Source organism: Sus scrofa, chromosome 2 (genome assembly GCF_000003025.6).
Source record: "Sus scrofa isolate TJ Tabasco breed Duroc chromosome 2, Sscrofa11.1, whole genome shotgun sequence".
Classification (NCBI taxonomy): domain Eukaryota; kingdom Metazoa; phylum Chordata; class Mammalia; order Artiodactyla; family Suidae; genus Sus; species Sus scrofa.
In genome coordinates this window covers 12,250,314-12,267,610 of record NC_010444.4, presented here as the reverse complement: position 1 = coordinate 12,267,610, position 17,297 = coordinate 12,250,314, and the positions used below count along the sequence as shown (strand labels likewise).

The 17,297-nt window shown below is 41.8% G+C and overlaps 1 protein-coding gene across 1 annotated transcript; it reads left to right on the top strand.

Moving 5' to 3' along the window:
• On the top strand, nt 4,114-17,082 carry FAM111A (family with sequence similarity 111 member A). The gene is made up of 3 exons (XM_021084702.1): nt 4,114-4,154; nt 6,747-6,801; nt 12,258-17,082. The coding sequence occupies exons 1-3, from the start codon at nt 4,114-4,116 to the stop codon at nt 14,055-14,057; spliced, it is 1,896 nt and encodes a 631-aa protein (XP_020940361.1). The 3' UTR covers nt 14,058-17,082.

Below are 17,297 nucleotides of genomic sequence, written 5' to 3'. Positions count from 1 at the left end.
CATGCCAAAGCCAGAAATCTGACTCAGGGAAACTGTTAGTTCAGAAACTCTAGATCTGTAGGTCTATTTAGAAAAGATAGAGGAACAATTGTTAAATTTCAAAAATAAAAAGAGCTTTATTTCTCCCTTATGTAATCATCGAAACATACTCTCCTCTGTGGGAATTCCAGATTGTCAAGGTATTGGGTTTCTCCAATCAGGTCACATTACACCCCAGCCTTCCATATGCAACACGGTCCAAGATGACTGCTAAACTTCCAGCCAACACACAACCATCACAGCCAGGGATAAGTGGAAAACTGCACAATTCGTCTTAAGAACGCCATCCAGAAACTGCCTATATCATAGATGCTTACACCCAGTGCCGACAACTTGGTCATATAGCTCACTTAGCTGAAAATCAGGCTGTGAAATGTAGTGTTTATTCTGGTTGACCAGATGCCCAACATAAATTCTATTACTGCAGAATGAAAGGAAAATGGATATTGGGTGAACTAGTAGGCTTAGCCACTGTTCTAGCCATCTAACCTCTCTAGTATTTTATATGCTCTTCGTTCCACATGTGAAGCACGCCTACCCACTGCCCAAGATAACCTGCATTTCTGGGTAATGTGCATTTCTCTCCATCACATCTGAATGCAGCTCCTCATGGTCCAGAGATGTATCTTCCCATTTCCCCTCATCCTAGTCACACACCCAATATACCATAGTGGAGTATGGCCAGAATCTAATACCTTAAGTTTTTTCACTCAGAAAAGAGACTGGAAAACATGAGAGTCACAATCCCAAAGCAATGATCAAATTCTGTTTTGCAGTAATTGCCAGTATGCCTGCTCCAGCAGGGAATTCAAACTATGATTAGTTCATGTTACAACTATTGGTGGGTGCTCTTTGGAGCTAGAACTGCCTTGACCATTGTCCCTCAAAGCCCCAGATTTTGTCTTTCAGGCTGTTCTTGTCTGACTACTGTTTTCTGTGGCCATTTCTATTTTTTAATGTTTAGTTTTATTAGGTTGGGATTTATGTACAGTAAAATACATCCTTTTTGGTGACTAAGTCTGAATTCTGATAAATCCGTATACTTGAGTAACCCAACCTAAAAGCTGAGCAGCATTTTTATAAAATGTGAAAATTTTTTATAAAATGTATAAAATTTAGTGATGCTTTCTGTCAGTGTATAACTTCCTCTGACTTCTCCTTAATTTGTTGTTAATTTTTGTTTGTTTTCCATCTGGATCATTCAAATCACATTCCAAAGAGTCTTCCCATTGTTTTTGGCTCTATGAGTCTCTTAAGTCCCTATTGATGTGTGAGCTTCCCTCCCTCTTCTGCTTAATTTTTTCCAGACATTTATTTATTGGTGAAAATGGGTGCAATTAGGAAGTAAAGGGTCAATATCTGAGTGAGGAGGGAAGCCCAAAGGGGTAGGCTCCATTGTTAGGGCTGCAATTCTGGAGGTGATGGCTGAGCATATGAGTAGCTAACCAGGTGTTTCAAAAGAGTCATGAAGCTGAGAAGAGCAGGAGCAAAAGTTAGAGTTTGAGACCTATCAAGTGGTAGGGTTCTAGTAAACACACAGGACTTTTTTTTCTTTTTAAGGCCGCACCCAGGGCATATGGAAGTTCCCAGGCTAGAGGTCAAATTGGAGCTGTAGCTTCCAACCTAGGCCACAGCCACAGCCACAGCAACATGGGATCCCCAACCCACTGAGTGAGGCCAGGGACTGAACCCACATCCTTATGGATACTAGTTGCATGTGTTTCCACTGCACCAAAACGGGAACTCCCTAAATACACAGGATTTTGAAAGGGAACAAAATGTTGCATGTTAGGGGTAAGAACAGCACCCCTCTATTATCCCAGCCTTCACAGGGACACAAGTCAACTAAAAATCATTCTCAATCCCAACTAAGTTGAGATGACCTGACCGAGGTCAGGCCAGTGACTCCCCCACCCAGCCACCTCCCAGAATGAATGGTAAAGTCTCTCTGGAGAAAGTTATATCATCCTGAGTATCATTTTTTTTTCTACAAGATGATATTTGCTACAGAAAAATGAAAAGAAATCTTATAATTGAAAGGTCAAGAAATTTGGGGGGGTGGGCAGGACAAAGACAATTTGCCAATTACCAAGAAAATTTGCAGAGATCTGCAATTAATGAGAAAAATGTGATCGTAGTCTTCTATAATACTAATATGTGAGATATATATGAGATTATAATTATTTACAATCCAAGAGCCTATGCAAAAGACAAGCCTTCTTTCTTGTGAGCCACACGGGAAGTCCAAGAAACAAGCCTTCTTTCTTGATTAGTGCCTGAGTAACAGGGAATTAGGGCCTTCTCTCAACCTTTAACTCATTCTTTCTCTACCAGACAATGTGGGTTGACATTTCCTGTTTTAGTGGAGGGGGGGGAGAGGGAACAATTATGCAACAAAAGGATACCCTTAGACATTTTCATAAGGCTGTGGGCCTTCTTGTCAAACCCTGCTCCACCCAACACTCAAAGTTTTCAAATCACTTGATCCTGATGCTCCAACTAAATTTCCACTGCAGATGATTCTTGGAAGTTCCAAATTAGGTGAATCAGATCCTCAGATTTATTTTTTAAAATAGTACGTACATGTAGGCTGCCTCTCTCAGTCCATTCTAAGAGCCTTGTCATATGCCACTGCTTGAGCTTGCCTGCCCATCAAGGTAAGGCAGATCACTGCCCCATCTCTCTGAACCAAAGATGGGTCCAACAGATGGGCCAGACAAACAGTGGTTCTCAGTGGTTACAGTAAAACACATTCTCCACTGATATCGTAGGTGTAGCTTATCATTGGAATGTACAGGAATCAGACACATAGACCCTGGGGGAGTCTTAGACACAGGTCAATGACAGCTGAGTAAGAACTACCCCATAAAGCATATTCGTGGGACCTCTATCTCAACAGAAAACTGTACTGGAACCATCCAAATCAGCTAAAGATGAGGCCCCAGGCTCAGGCTACCCCAGCACTCTCCATTCTGTCTTTGCTGCTTGATCCTCCTGGGCTTCATCCAACCTTGGAAAGGCCAGCCAGGAAGAAAAAAATCAGAGACTGGTTGACATCTTGCTGAAGCTATACAAGGCCCATCCATCCTCACTGGACACACTGGCTTCAGCCCTTTTTGTTTGTTTATTGTGAAGGTTAGTTACACAGATGGACAGCCACTCAAAACAAAATCTGGCTAATTATTCTATCAGTCCAATTGTGTGGTTCAACTATGTCCTCTATTGCCAGCAAAGGAGTAGAGGGAGGGTAAAATACATTAATTTCAGAAAGTGCCTGCTATTGGCTTCGGCACTGCAGTGTGCTTTCAGCTATTGCTTTACTATAAAAAGACTAGGAAAGGGAGTTCCATGGTGGCCAAATGATTAAGGATCCAGTGATGTCACTGCTGTGGCCTGGGAACTTCTGGATGTCTGGGGCACAGCCGAAAACAAAAACACAAACAAACAAAAAACAAACAAAATAACAAAAAAGACTAGGAAGAAAAGCTAAGGTTTATGTTTTGTGGGCCATTTATTTTGTGTGTGGCAGCTTTAAGTTACTAGTTTTTAAAATCAGTAATTTTTTTTTTTTTTTTTGCTTTTTAGGGCCACACTGACAGCATATGAAAGTTCCCAGGCTAGGGGGCGAAGCAGAGCTGCAGCTGCAACTGCAGCTGCCAGCCTACACCACCGCTACAGCAACACAGGATCTGAGCCGCATCTGCACCCTACACCACAGCTCACAGCAATGCCGGATCCTGCATCCTCATGGAAACTAGTTGGATTCATTTCCACTGCACCGCAGTGGGAACTCCCCAAATCAGTACTTTTTAATGGAAACAACTTCACCAAAAATCTGTCACAGAATTTTGGACCCATTACAACAAAGTTTAATGAGGGAGGGAAAAAAAACCTTCCTAATGGTAGCATGTATTTATATACAAGAGAAATAATTTAAATATATTTAAGGAATCAGCCTACTCTTTCCTTTTCAGGGCCAGACAACTTGGCAGCTAGGTTAATAAAAGCAGACTACTTAACCATGAGCCAAGAATCCCCTTTACACTTTTACAATAATCCATGGTATCACTAGTGATGGAGAAAAAGGCATTTGAGACTTTCTTTACCCAGGGAAGGTGAGGCAGGTCATTATTAAAATGAAAAGGCAGTGAAGCAGTCCCCAAAAGGCCAAGCCAATCTCAGTTCTAGCACCTTCAGAACAAGAGATGGATCTTGGAAGAGCGAGCGAGAAAGACCTAGCAGATCTCCAACTTCCCAGCTCTCTGCTAATCTCTTCCACACCCAGCAAGGGAAAAGCAGCTTTCCAAAGGCTTCAAACTCTGCCCCAGAGACCTGAGGATTGGCGAAACCACCTCCATCTCCGGCTGCCACCTGGCCTGAGAAATGTCAGTCCCCACCCCAGCTCTGCTCGCCCTCCCAGTTCATCCTCTGGCGCCATCTGCAGGCAGCGCTCGGGACTCCACCCGCAATGAAGAAACACTTTGCTGCTGGCACTCAGCCTGGGACTTTCCTGTTGGGGAGCAGTGGGCGTTATCTCATTTCTGTGATCTGTTGAGTCAGCAGTGCTGACGCCTCCAGAGTATCTTAGAGGTAAGGGTAGGGCTATGGGATGTTAAGTAGAGCGGGGCAGGGAAGAGCTGAGGTGGTCTGGTGTCACAGACACGGATCTAACCACTGGAAAGGAAGCAAATTCTAGAGGCTAAAACCTAGGGCCCCGGTTCCCCCTCGGCCCCAATTCACAAAGGTGTCGTGATTATTTAAAAATTGTAAAAACTGCATAGAACAGAGCCTGGCATAGAGAACATGCAATGATTGTTGATTAGCAATTGGCTCTAAAGTTGGTCTAACCTACATAAATTGTAGCGATAGGTAGATAGATAGATAGATAGATAGATAGATAGATAGATAGATAGATAGACAGATAGACAGACAGATAGATCTGTCTCCTAAGACGAAGGGAGCAAAAGCAAAGATGAACAAATGGGACCTAATTAAACTTCTTTTTTAATCTGATTTTTTTTTTTTTTTTTGGCCATGCCAGGGCATTTAGAAGTTCCCAGGCTGGGGATCAAACCTGTGCCACAGCAGTAACCAGAACCACTGCAGTGACAATGCAAGATACTTAACCTGCTGCACCACCAGGGGAACTCCCAGAGTGATTTTTAAAAGGTGCAGATTACCAGGCCTCACCTCGGACCTGTTGAACTATAGCATATTGAGTGGGCTCTGAGAATCTACATTTTTTGAAGACTTTCCCAAGTGTTTCTTCTAGACAGTAAAGTTGGGAAATGGCTGGTCTGGGCCAATTTTTTTTTTTTTTTTTTTTTTTTTTTTTTTTTTTTTAGTGGCTGCACCTGCACCATATAGAAGTTTCCAGGCTAGGGGTCAAATCAGAGCTGCAGCTGCTGGCCTACGCCACAGCCACAGCAACACCAGATCAGAGGTGCTACTATAACCTATGCCTCAGCTGGCAGTAACACCAGATCCTGAACTCACTGAGCAGGGCCAGGGATCAAATCAGCACCCTCATGCATACTAGTCAGATTCTTAACCTGCTGAGCCACAAAGAGAACTCCTGGGCCAAATGTTTTGAATTACAAATGGAGGAACTGAAAAATGTACCTGTCTCTCTGTAGGGCTCCTGGGAACCTATTGAGACAGAATATTAACTCAGGTAGTCAGTGTAGGAACATGGGCTTTGATGCATTCTTAGACATGGCCACTTATTAACATTTGTGGCTTAAGGGCTCCAGGGAGTAATGTCCCCACAGGCCTTGTTTACTATAGGAAGTGCACCTATACCCAGATGGACATTAATCCCTAATCCCCTGTGACTCAGTTTATGGGAAGAAAAGAGCAAAGAAACTATGAGACTTACAGGACATTTCCACACCTAAGACCCTATTGGACAAGGACTGATATGGGTAATTGAGCAAGGCCAATGGGAGAAAAAACCCACATCTCTCTGGACCCCACCTTGGTACCCTCCCCACCTTTAAGAGATAAAAACCCCTTATAGGACAATAGAGAAAGGGGGGCTCTTCTCCCGGCTCCCAGAAGCCCTGGGAGCTGTTTGCTTTCCTTTCATAAAGACTTTGCTTGTTTGCTGCCTGTGTGTTCCTGGAGTTCATTCTTCAGCTGCAGTGAACAAGAACCCAGATTCCGGTATCATCTTTCCGGTATCACTGTCAGGGTAAAGCTCTTGTGATTGTGCTTTGTGAAAATCTGCCTTACTAGCAACACTGAAGTGTGTCTCTCTCCTCGCCACCGTCATTGTACTTGTGTAAAGGAAAACTCATAGGGAAGAGAACAGACACAGGTTCTGATGGCTCTGTTTCTCAAGCTGGTCCTGGGGACCAGACATTCAAAAGGTTTTGTTTCAGCCTGGAGGGACCATCTGAAACAAACAGAGCATGGAATATGCCCCCTCTGGAGGCCCCCAACAGTCAGGTTCCCAATTCCCCAGTTGTCCAAAGAATTGTAGCCATCACAGCTAAAGCTGCGAGGGTGGTAGGGTGTGGCGGCTTAGGAAGGAAGAAGCTGGGAGGAGTGAAAAAGAGAAATTCCCCCAAGGGCGAGCTGAGCTGTACTTCTCAGAAGTCAGGCAATCTTTTCAAGCCTTAGCTCCACCTTCCTCCTTTCCTGTTTAAAACGGGAGTGGGAGAGGCCAGTAATCTGCAGAGTTGAGAGACTTTCGCCTAAATAAGAAGCCACTTGGGCTGGGCGCTGGCAGCAGCCAAGGTGAGCTGTGACCTGGAGCAGGCAAGCAGTGGGCAGGCTGGTATGCGCCAGCCCTGGGGGCTGGGAAGGGAAGGGACTGGGGTTCCAGGCCTGGGCCAGACCGTGCCCTCCAACTGGGGGGGCTGAAGAAGCATAGGATTTTTATTTCTGTAGCTTCTTATTTTGTTGCATGCTGGGAGGGGTGGTCAACTTGGACGTAGCCTAGGGTCAGAGGCGACCTGATCACTGCCCCTCCACCACTGGCCAGGCTAGGTTCTGGCCAGCAGAGGCCAGAGAAGAGGGAAAAGGGGGATGGGGAAGAGGGAGAAGAGGAGGAGGGAGAGAGAGGAGGAGAGAGGGAGGGATACGGAAAAAGGACTAGGAGAGAAGTGGGGGGGAGGAGGAGGAGGAGAGCAGGAGGGAGGGAGAGGGAGGGAGGAAGGGGAGAGAGAGGAGGGAGAGAATCCCTTATTTTACAAAGGGGACGCTAAGGCTCAGAGAGGCTGAAGAGTTTCCTGACTAGCTCATTTCCAGTAAATGATGAAGCCTGCTCCACTGCGCAATAGTGAAGTGAATAAGCATAGTCTTTTTTTTTTCTTCTGGATCTAGTCTTTATTTTTAAAGTATTACATTTTTCTCATTATAATAATAATGAGAATATGATTATATTATATAATCATATGTCATGGATATATATGTAAAAACAGTCAAGAAGTGAATTTGAGAAATACGCAAAGTAAAATAATAATAATAATAATAATAATAAATATCCCTCTATTCAAAGGAAGCATAGTCTTTATGACTGCTTCTTGACAAGAAATGCAGGGGCTAGAACTTAAAACAACAACCAGAAGAAGCAACAGAGTAGGTGAACAATCTACGACTTTTCTGTTCTCTTCAAAAAATCAGTGCTTTTTCTAGAATAGAAGAGACTCAAGATGATAATTAAAAACAACTTATGTACTTGGATCTTGGTCTAAATAAATCAGTATTGGGATGATATAGGAAAAAAGTCCAACATTTTTAGAGGTGAAAGTGATAATCAGGGTTACAATGTCATGGTGTCCCTAACTGTGAAATAATGGCATGAAATAAAAAGAGGATGTAAATAAGTTTGCAAAAAATGAGTGCATTGCCGTATATGATAAGTGCATGGAGGCTCATTATACTATTTTCTTTTTCTTTTCTATTTGAAAATCTTCATAATCAAAAGTCATCAAAAATAGGCTCTCTGGGGCTTTGTGACCTTGAGTACATCATGTGATTTATCTGGGTGTTCAAAGTCTTTTTCAGTGAAACGGGACTAATAATACCTGTCTCACAGGGTTATAAGAATTACATGAGGTGGTTTATGAAAAGCAATTAGTAACCAGGCCTATTCCTTCATATGCGCAGTTTATTCATTCATTAAATGTATCTTTGTAAATATATTTTTGCAGCGGGGCTTGCCCTGTGCCAGGCTTTGTGTTAGATGTTGGGATTCTGAAGACAGATGGCTACTACCCTCCATGGTTTTCCTTCTAGTGGTGTTTACCTTACCACTATTAAAGATTTCACTGTTTTATGTGCATTGTTCATTCTCTTCTGGGGAGACATCAGAGGGAAGATAGATAGGGAAGTAGCTTTTCAAACAAAAAACTCAAGTTGCAGCTAAAGTTTCTCGCTGTCTTCCCAGGTGGACTTTCGTTTTATTTTGTCTTCCTGGCATTACCCCATTTTTTTCTCCATCTGTTTCCCTATTATTATGCCCTCTTCTCATCTTCATCGTCAGTGGAGGCCAGACTATAAATAACATCAGTGTAGCTAGGACACACTTTTGAAAACTGCAACCGAAAATCCATCCACAGAGTATTTTTACCTGCATTTGAATTCCATGTATGCCTTGCGCAGGTCACCTGTTTTCTCTGAGTTATTCTTTCCCCATCTGCAAAATGCAGATATAACTATGTGGTAAGTGTAGGCATTGGCAATCCAAGATAACTTTTGTAAAGTATTTGGTATACTGCTCTATAAAAAGGAACTTTTATTGTTTGGGGCATTATAATTAGTGGATAAGCTGGCTGGGGAAAGTTAGGCTGGAGCTGAGCAGGAAAGATGGGCTAAGGGTCCCCGCTAATGTTATCCTTTGTACAAGAAATGATAGCTATAAAGATACTGCTATAATGTGACACTTTTTCTTTTTTTTTGTCTTTTTGCCATTTCTTGGGCTGCTCCCGTGGCATATGGAGGTTCCCAGGCTAGGGGTCGAATTGGAGCTGTAGCACTGGCCTATGCCAGAGCCACAGCAACGCGGAATCCAAGCCGCATCTGCAACCTACACCATGGCTCACGGCAACTCGGGATCCTTAACCCACTAAGCAAGGTCAGGGATCGAACCCACAACCTCATGGTTCCTAGTCAGATTCGTTAAGCACTGAGTCACGACGGGAACTCCAGCGTGACCCTTTTTGAAATTTGTGCTTCAGCTGGATTGTCTGTTCATCTTTGAGCCATCATGAGTGCTAAGGAGCCCAGGTCACAGATGAACTCAGATGAAAAGAATAATACAGGTGACTGTTACTTTTCTAAGATAAGGTTTGTAAATACTATTTATGGCATCTACCAATATTAGACTTTGCCATCCTTGGCACTGGACTTCACGGTTCTTCTTGCCAAGAAATGACCTCATTGTATGTAGGGAATAGTAAATAAAGTCTGTCTCATCCATTTTATGATTTTTATTTTAGTAGCATGGTGGTAGGAGTTTTAATAAAAACCTTGGCGATAACTATCAAAAGACTTTAATAAAGAGCTATTGTAACACTTCCTGAATAAGAACAAAAAATCAAATGTAACATATTTCATCTGGAATAAAAACAAAATCAGTGCTCTTTCGTAGCATGCCAATATATACCTTCCCACACATGGCTGGTCTATTCAATAGCAATAATAACCTACCTTTGCATAGTGGTTTATTTATAATTTATAAAATTGTAATTGTAAAATTATAAATTTTAATTTATAAAACAATGTTTTAAATGTTTATTCTTACCATAATCTTGTTAGGCAGGCAGGGAGAATTTTACCATCCTCAGTTGGTTTCTGAGGAGAGAGAAGTGAATTGTCGTGTATGGCACAAGTGGAATGAAGACTTGGACTTAAGCTTCCTGACATGACGTCGGGGCTCTATTATCATATCAAACCACCATCTCCTTTACTGAGTCTAAAACGCTTAAAAAAAGAGAAAGAGAGAATTCTGGCTGCTTGTGGGCTGGAACGAACTGTGCCCCTCACTCTGTATACTCCATTCCCCTGGCTTAGTTCTAGGTCTGACTTTCTTCTTCCTCCTCCTCGATTGATATGGTCCACCCCTTTCTGTTTTACTTTCTTGTACTTAATTAATCAACAAGTAGACCAAGAAATAGTAAGCATTCGGGAATGCAACTTTAGGAGTCCCCTGGTGGCTCAGGGTGTTAAGGATCCAGGGTTGTCTCTGCTATGGCTTGGGTTACTGCTGTAGTGTGGGTTCCATCCCTGGCCTGGGAACTTCCACGTGCCGTGGGTGTGGTCAAAAAAAAAAAAAAAAAAAGGAAAAGAAAAGAGACTTTAACTTTTCTTTTATACTTGTTCTAACTGGAACACCCAAATATCTAGAAAAGCCAAGATCTGGTTTCCTCTGTCATACTCCATAACCGAGCGAGCTGATAAATGTGTACCCCCCCCATCCCCTTTTGAAAGAAAGTGTCTAAATCTGCCTAAAAATCTTTTGACTAATCAGAAATCCATTACGGCGCTCTGATGGGGTATACAACAAGCATATTTCTGACAGCAGTAAGGGATCCATTTTGAGAGTGAGTGTATGCCCAGAGTATATTTATACCACCTTTTGTTCCTTTTTTGGCTTTTTGGTTTTGTTTTTGTTTTTTCTGCTGCACACTCAGCTTTGGGAAGTTCCCGGGCCGGGCATCACATCTGATCTGCATCTGCACACCTACACAGCAATGCCAGATCCTTAACCCACTGTCCCAGGCCAGGGATGGAACAGGCAATACCACAGAGACAAGCCGGATCATTAACCCACTGTACCACAGTGGAAACCTGTTCTGATTTTTTGGGATCCAAAATATTAGTACCATTACTAAAGAAGGAAAATAAAAGTTTACCTATTAATGTGCCAGTCAGTGTGCTTGGTGTTGTCACACATGATGTTACACTTAATCTTTACAGCAATCCTGGCATTGTTAGTCCCATTAGAGCAAATGGCATTGCTGGCACGTGAACCCATGTCTCTTGACACCCAGGCCATGATGATATAACTTGAGAAAAGTGTATCTTTTACACATAGGAACTGGATGCTCTTAAATTTTTTTTTTTTCTCTTTCTTTTCTTTCCTTTAGGCCACAGGTAACTATGAAAGTTCCCAGGCTAGGGGTCGAATGAGAGCTACGGCTGCTGGCCTGCAACAGCCACAGCAATGTGGGATCCAAGCAGCATCTGCCACCTATACTACAGCTCATGGCAATGCCTGATCCTTAACCCACTGACTGAGGCCAGGGATTGAATCTGCATCCTCATGGATACTAGTCAGTTTCATTTCTGCAGAGCCCCAGTGGGAACTCCAGAAGCTCTGAAATTTTTTATTGAATTTTGCCTTTGGATTACTCCTTCTCATGTAATTCCTCACCCCTGACCAGCCTCTGGTTTTTAAAATAATGCCCTATAAAAATAGGAATCATGGGCATGAAACTTACAAAAAAGAGGATAAATTGAAATGGAAAAAATACTGGAGTTCTGATACCAGAGTTCATTTATTGGTTGTTATGTGACCCTAGGATGGGCACCTACAGGAAAAAGTTTCTGTGTCTCAGTTTTTCTATTGAAAAGACAGAGAGGCCACATTTGTTCCTCCTCATTTCGTAGGATTTGGGGATTAATAGCTACAATAGAGGAAATAATTAGTGTTCCTTGCCTAATAGATGCTGGGCGAATCAAGGTTTTTATTATTAGAAATAACTATATTATTATGTCCAAATGATCATCTAATGATTTTTTTCAACATTTAATGCCTGATAGTAAACCATGGTTACTTATTCTTGCGGAGTTTGGTGCTTTAAGAACAGATTTTTGGTGCAGTCCATCACTTTGCTTGAAAAAAATAAATATTTTAGAGCTGAAAATAGTAAGCAAGACTTGAAGTAACACTGTAACAGAGCTAACAGAAGAACCTGTGTTTCTAATGCAGCTGGAAAAAAGTTGTTTATTTCCTTATATTTCTCAGGGGGAAAAAAAAAAAAGGATGCACCAGCGTGGCAGTTTTAAAAGCTTATCTGATTGATGAAATAAGAAACTCAGTTTATATTTTGGATCCCAGCTCGAATTCTGATTTAATTATATTCCCTGGCCTTTTTGAGATTGGTTCTGAGTTTCCTAGATAAATTTTGTGAAAGGCATGCTAAAAAGAGAAACAAGAAACTAAGGTTGCATTCATAGTTTTAAAGTATTTAATGTTTTATGTTTAGGTCAATGAAAACCAACAGAATAATTGCAGTACTTCTCCAATGAAGATGGACTCAAGAAATATTTCAGAGAGTATACCTAGCACCCAGGCTGAAGGACCCAAAGACCAAACTGTGTCCCAGAACAAGGTAATTTATGTTCATTTTGCTGTAAACAGTAGAACACACAAAAATAGGCCATACGAGGTCAGTTCTAAAGATGGCGAGACCTTGTATATGGCACTCCAGAAACTCAAGGCTGTCACAGACGAGATAAAAACTCATTCAGGCCAAGAAATGCTGGTATGTGGCACAGAAGGGATTGAAGGATACTTAAACCTTAGCATGCCCATCAGGTGTTTTCCCAAAAGCTGCCATGTGAAAATTGACTTTGCTAAAAGTCAAAGTCAGCAGACAGAAGAGAATCAGGAAGAAGATCAAGAAGAGAACCAGGAAGAGAATCAGGAAGAGAACCAGGAAGAGAACCAGGAAGAGAACCAGGAAGAGAAGTGTGTTGTTGGCCAGCATAACAATGCATCTACTGACTGTGTCAAATTTTATATTCATGCAGTTGGGAAGACTAAGAGAAAGATTGTCAAATGCGGGATGCTTCGCAAAGAAGGGAACCGCCTCTGTGTCTATGCTTTTAAAGGAAAAAGCATTAAGAGTGCTCTGTGTGAGGATGGCAGATTTCTTTCCATCCTGAAGAATGATAATTGGAAACTCATTGAAAAACTGAACGTAGTTTTAGAAAGCTCACGATTGGTTGATGACTTAGAGGGCAAGTCCTTTCAGGTTGAGTTTGACAGAAAAGTGGGCACTGGGGCAGATGCCACTCGGAATTCTGAGTCACAGAAAATAAACCCCCGTGTGTTGAAAGAAACAATTGCAGACCGGTACCCTAGTTTGAAAAAAGAACGTGATAAAATTAGAGAAAGCTTTAAGAAATCTATGGAAAGAGGAAAGGGGAAAAAATTATTTGAATCACATAAAACAGACTTTGGGAACCTGACCAAAAACTCTACTTTGGTTAGAGTACACAGACTTCTTTGTCATCGCAGTGAGTCGGTTGGGTACCTCTCATGGGACAACAGAGGAGAAAAGGGTTCAGCCACTTGCTTTGTCTTTAGAGAGTTGTACATTTTCACTTGTCTGCATGTAATAAATGAAATTGTGAGAGAAGAAATAGACGAAACTAAGTGGGAAAACATAATTAGTCAATGTGTAAGGGTGACTTTTGTTTATGAAAAGGCTGGAGAAGAAAAACAGAAGTCCTTTTGCATTGAACCTTGGTTTGAGATATTTGATGCAAATCTTGATTATGTTGTTCTGAAACTGAAGACAAATGGACAACAGGTACCTGTGGGATTATATAATGAAATAGCGCAAAGTGATCCTGAACCACCTAAGGGGTTGGTATACATGATTGGCCATCCTGACGGAGAGGCAAAAACTACGGATGCTTGTGCTGTGATCTCTCATGGTCGGCAAGAAGAGGATCAGGAACAACCTCCGGCTGGAGAAGCAGAGGGTCGTGGTTATGACATGCGGTATATCCATATGCACACTCAGAAAAGTTTCCAGGAGATAGTTCCCAACCCTGAGGGAGTTACCAGTAACACCTCTTTTTACGTTGGGTCTTCGGGCTCCCCAGTGTTTGATTCGGAGGTTTCATTGGTGGCCATGCTCACTGCTGGCTTTTCTTATGAGTACCAGAAGGGGACTTCCAGCATCATTGAATTTGGCTCTACCCTGAAATCTATCCTCTCTCATATTAAACAAAATCATGGAAGGTGGTATGAAACACTATCTGTAAATCCATAGGAAGTAGAAATTGTGAGTGTTTAGAATGGAGAAGAGAGAGAATTCAGTCTATTTACCAGCTTTAAAGGTATTGCCCATGGAATTATTATTCCATGGGCAATGATGATAGCTTTCTAAATTCCAAAATGGTCAATCTCATAAATAATAATAATAATTAATATTATGGACCACTTCCTATGTTCTGAGTATTTTTCTAAGCACAGGAAGAAACTAGTTTTAACAACTTTATGAGGTGAGTTAGTATCCCTGTTTTAATGTCAAGCAATGTAAAGAAAGATAAGATTAATAATCAGTTTTATGACAATAAGAATAATGTAACCATTGTTTTTTTTTTTTTTTCCGTCTTCTTTATCTCCCCCAAGTTCAGTTACTTAAGCATGATCCAAGACTTGTTCAACTCATTATCTACAATGTCTGGTACATGGAAAGTAAGTGCTTAGAAAATGTGTGGGTTCATCAATAGCAAAACTTAGAGCTAGAGTTAATCTTAACCAAGTATCTAAATGCTCAGTTAGAAATTATCTCAAATAAAATTCTTTAGAATTTCCAAAATCCTCCTATTACTAAAACTGTTGGTATATGTGCGTCCCCAAATTCAGAGCTAAAGTAGTATTTATCAGGTTTCGGTACTATAAAGTTACTCTTTTCCCCATCCTTTCTACAGGGTACTCTTTGCAGTAATTCATTTTGCATAACCCACGGGTAAGGAGTGGGGAGTTATGCTCCCCTTCCTTATATGAATACTCTTGGAGTACTTACATAATTTACTTTGGAATCATTCTACATGGAGACATTCTAGCCCACATAGAAGTCTTTACTAAATATACCCAACAAGACTTAAATGATGACAAAGCCTGTCTTTGCTGCACGTGGAAATGTCTCTGATGAGAAAAGCTCCAAAATGGGATGGCTTTGGACATTACTGCTGCCTCACAAGGAAGTATCTTTGCTGTTACCCAAGCAGATTGTTGTGTTTTCATACCTGATGGGTCTACGAATGGGTCGTCTTTATTAAATCACAGGAGGACACAAGTGAATATCCTGAATGATCCCACCCTCAGCCTAGGGGACTTAATCAATGATTCAGCTCATGGTGCTCTTGGTGGAGAAAATTGTTACCTGTCTGGGGAATCATCTTAATCTGTGTGTTCTCTTGCACATGCCTATATTGTTGCTGTGATATCTGCCTCCGGTACAGCCAGAGAGCCATCCGACGAGCCCCCTCAAAACTGGTGACATCTCTTGTTGACCACTCAGGGCATATTGCGGAAGAGGAGGGCGTGTGAGATTGTAAGAGCTGGTCACAAGGGGTGCAGTGTTGGAGGAGGTCATCAAGAGGACGGACCACCCACTGACCCTTGAGTTGGACCCTTCTGTCCTTGGAATGTACACATTACCTACTGTTCCCATGGTGAGAGCTGTTCCTTCACTTTAAAATGCCATGCAATACCTTGAAAATACTTTATCTTTAAAATACTATAGGATATCACTTATATGTGGAAGCTGAATAATAACACAAATGAATCTATGTACATGATAGACTCACAGACATAGAAAACAAACTGTGGTTACTAAAGGGGAAAGGGAGGAAGGGAGGGACAAATTGGGAGATTAACAGATACAAATCGCTATACATAAAACAGATAAGCAACAAGGATTTACTAGCTAGCACAGGGAATTATATTCACTGTCTTGTATGAACCTATAATGGAAAATTATCTGAAAAAAATAGCTGAACAACTTTGCCGTACACCTGAAACTAACAGTTTGTAAATCAACTATATTTCAATTAAAAAATAGATTCTGGTGGGAGGGTGGAGAGATCTCTCTTGTGATCACTCCAGACATAGGTGTAAATTCCCATGCTTATTAAACCCACCACTTTGGAATGACTGGCGTCTTTCTTCAGTCTCCCCCCTGCCCTTCGGGGACAGGGGGCAGTTTTCAATATATAACAGCCTTTGCCTCAACCACTTTAGAAGGACTAGATGTTTGCTACCCTACTCTCCTGTCTCCTACTCACTCATAATTTGGGATGGAGGACAGCCCTGCCAAACCTGGCATATTGCTCCTCACCCCACCTTCTAGGATCTGTTAGTGATTCTGTTTCCTTCATATGGCTATATTGAAACTAATGCCTTTGATCCCAAAAATCCCATGGGCTTCACTTCCCTTCCCCGCAGTGGGAGCTGGATGCTGAGGAGGCTACCTGCTGACCCTGTATGGCTGGTTTGTGCCCCTCATTCAGCAGGTCATCACATGCCTCTTCTCGATTCTACCAGCTCCAGCTTCCCAACACACTTAGAAATACACGATTAAATTTCCTCTGTGTGTTTTCATGGTTAGCTAGCTCATTACCTTTTATCACTGAGTAATAGCCCATTGTATGGATATACCACCTTTGTTTACTTATTTGCCATTTGAAAGATATCTTTAAGGAAGTTCCAAGTGGCTCAGTGGTAAGAGCCCAACTAGTATCCATGAGGATGTGGGTTCGATCCCTGGCTTTGCTCAGTGGGTTAAGGAACTGGCATGGCTGTAAGCTGTGATATAAGTAGCAGAGGTGGCTCGGATCCTGCATTGCTTTGGCTACTGCATACGGCGCAGATCCAGCTCCGATTTGACCCCTAGCCTGGGATCTTCCATATGCTGCAGGTGTGGCCCTAGAAAGCAACCAACCAACCAAACAAACAAACAAACAAACAAAAAAAAAAAAAAAGGAAGGAAGGATTTGTGACTTCACAGATTTCAATGTCACATTTAGGGTTACCAGGGGTCAACTGTGTGGGAGGGTAGAAGGGATAAACTAGGAGGGTAGGATTGTCACATATACACTACTATACCTGGAATAGATAATTAACGAGTTACTGTATGGCACAGGGAGGTCTGCTCAATGGTCTGTAATAACATATGGGAAAAAAGAGTGGATATATGTATATGCATAGCTGATTCACTTTGCTGCAATCCTAAAGCTAATACAACATTACAAATGAACTATACTTCAATAAAATTTTTTTAAAAAGATTCCTTGTTGCTTCCTGTTTGGGGTGATCATCTAAAGCTGCTCTAAGCATTTGTGTACCAATTTGTGTATGGACATCACTTTTCAACTCAATGGTGAAATTCCTGGGAGTGATGATTGGACTGTATGGTAATATGTTTTTGGGTTTTTCCCCCCCTAACTTTACTCTGATTTTTTTTTAATTTTTTATTTTATGGCCACTCGCATGGCATGTGGAA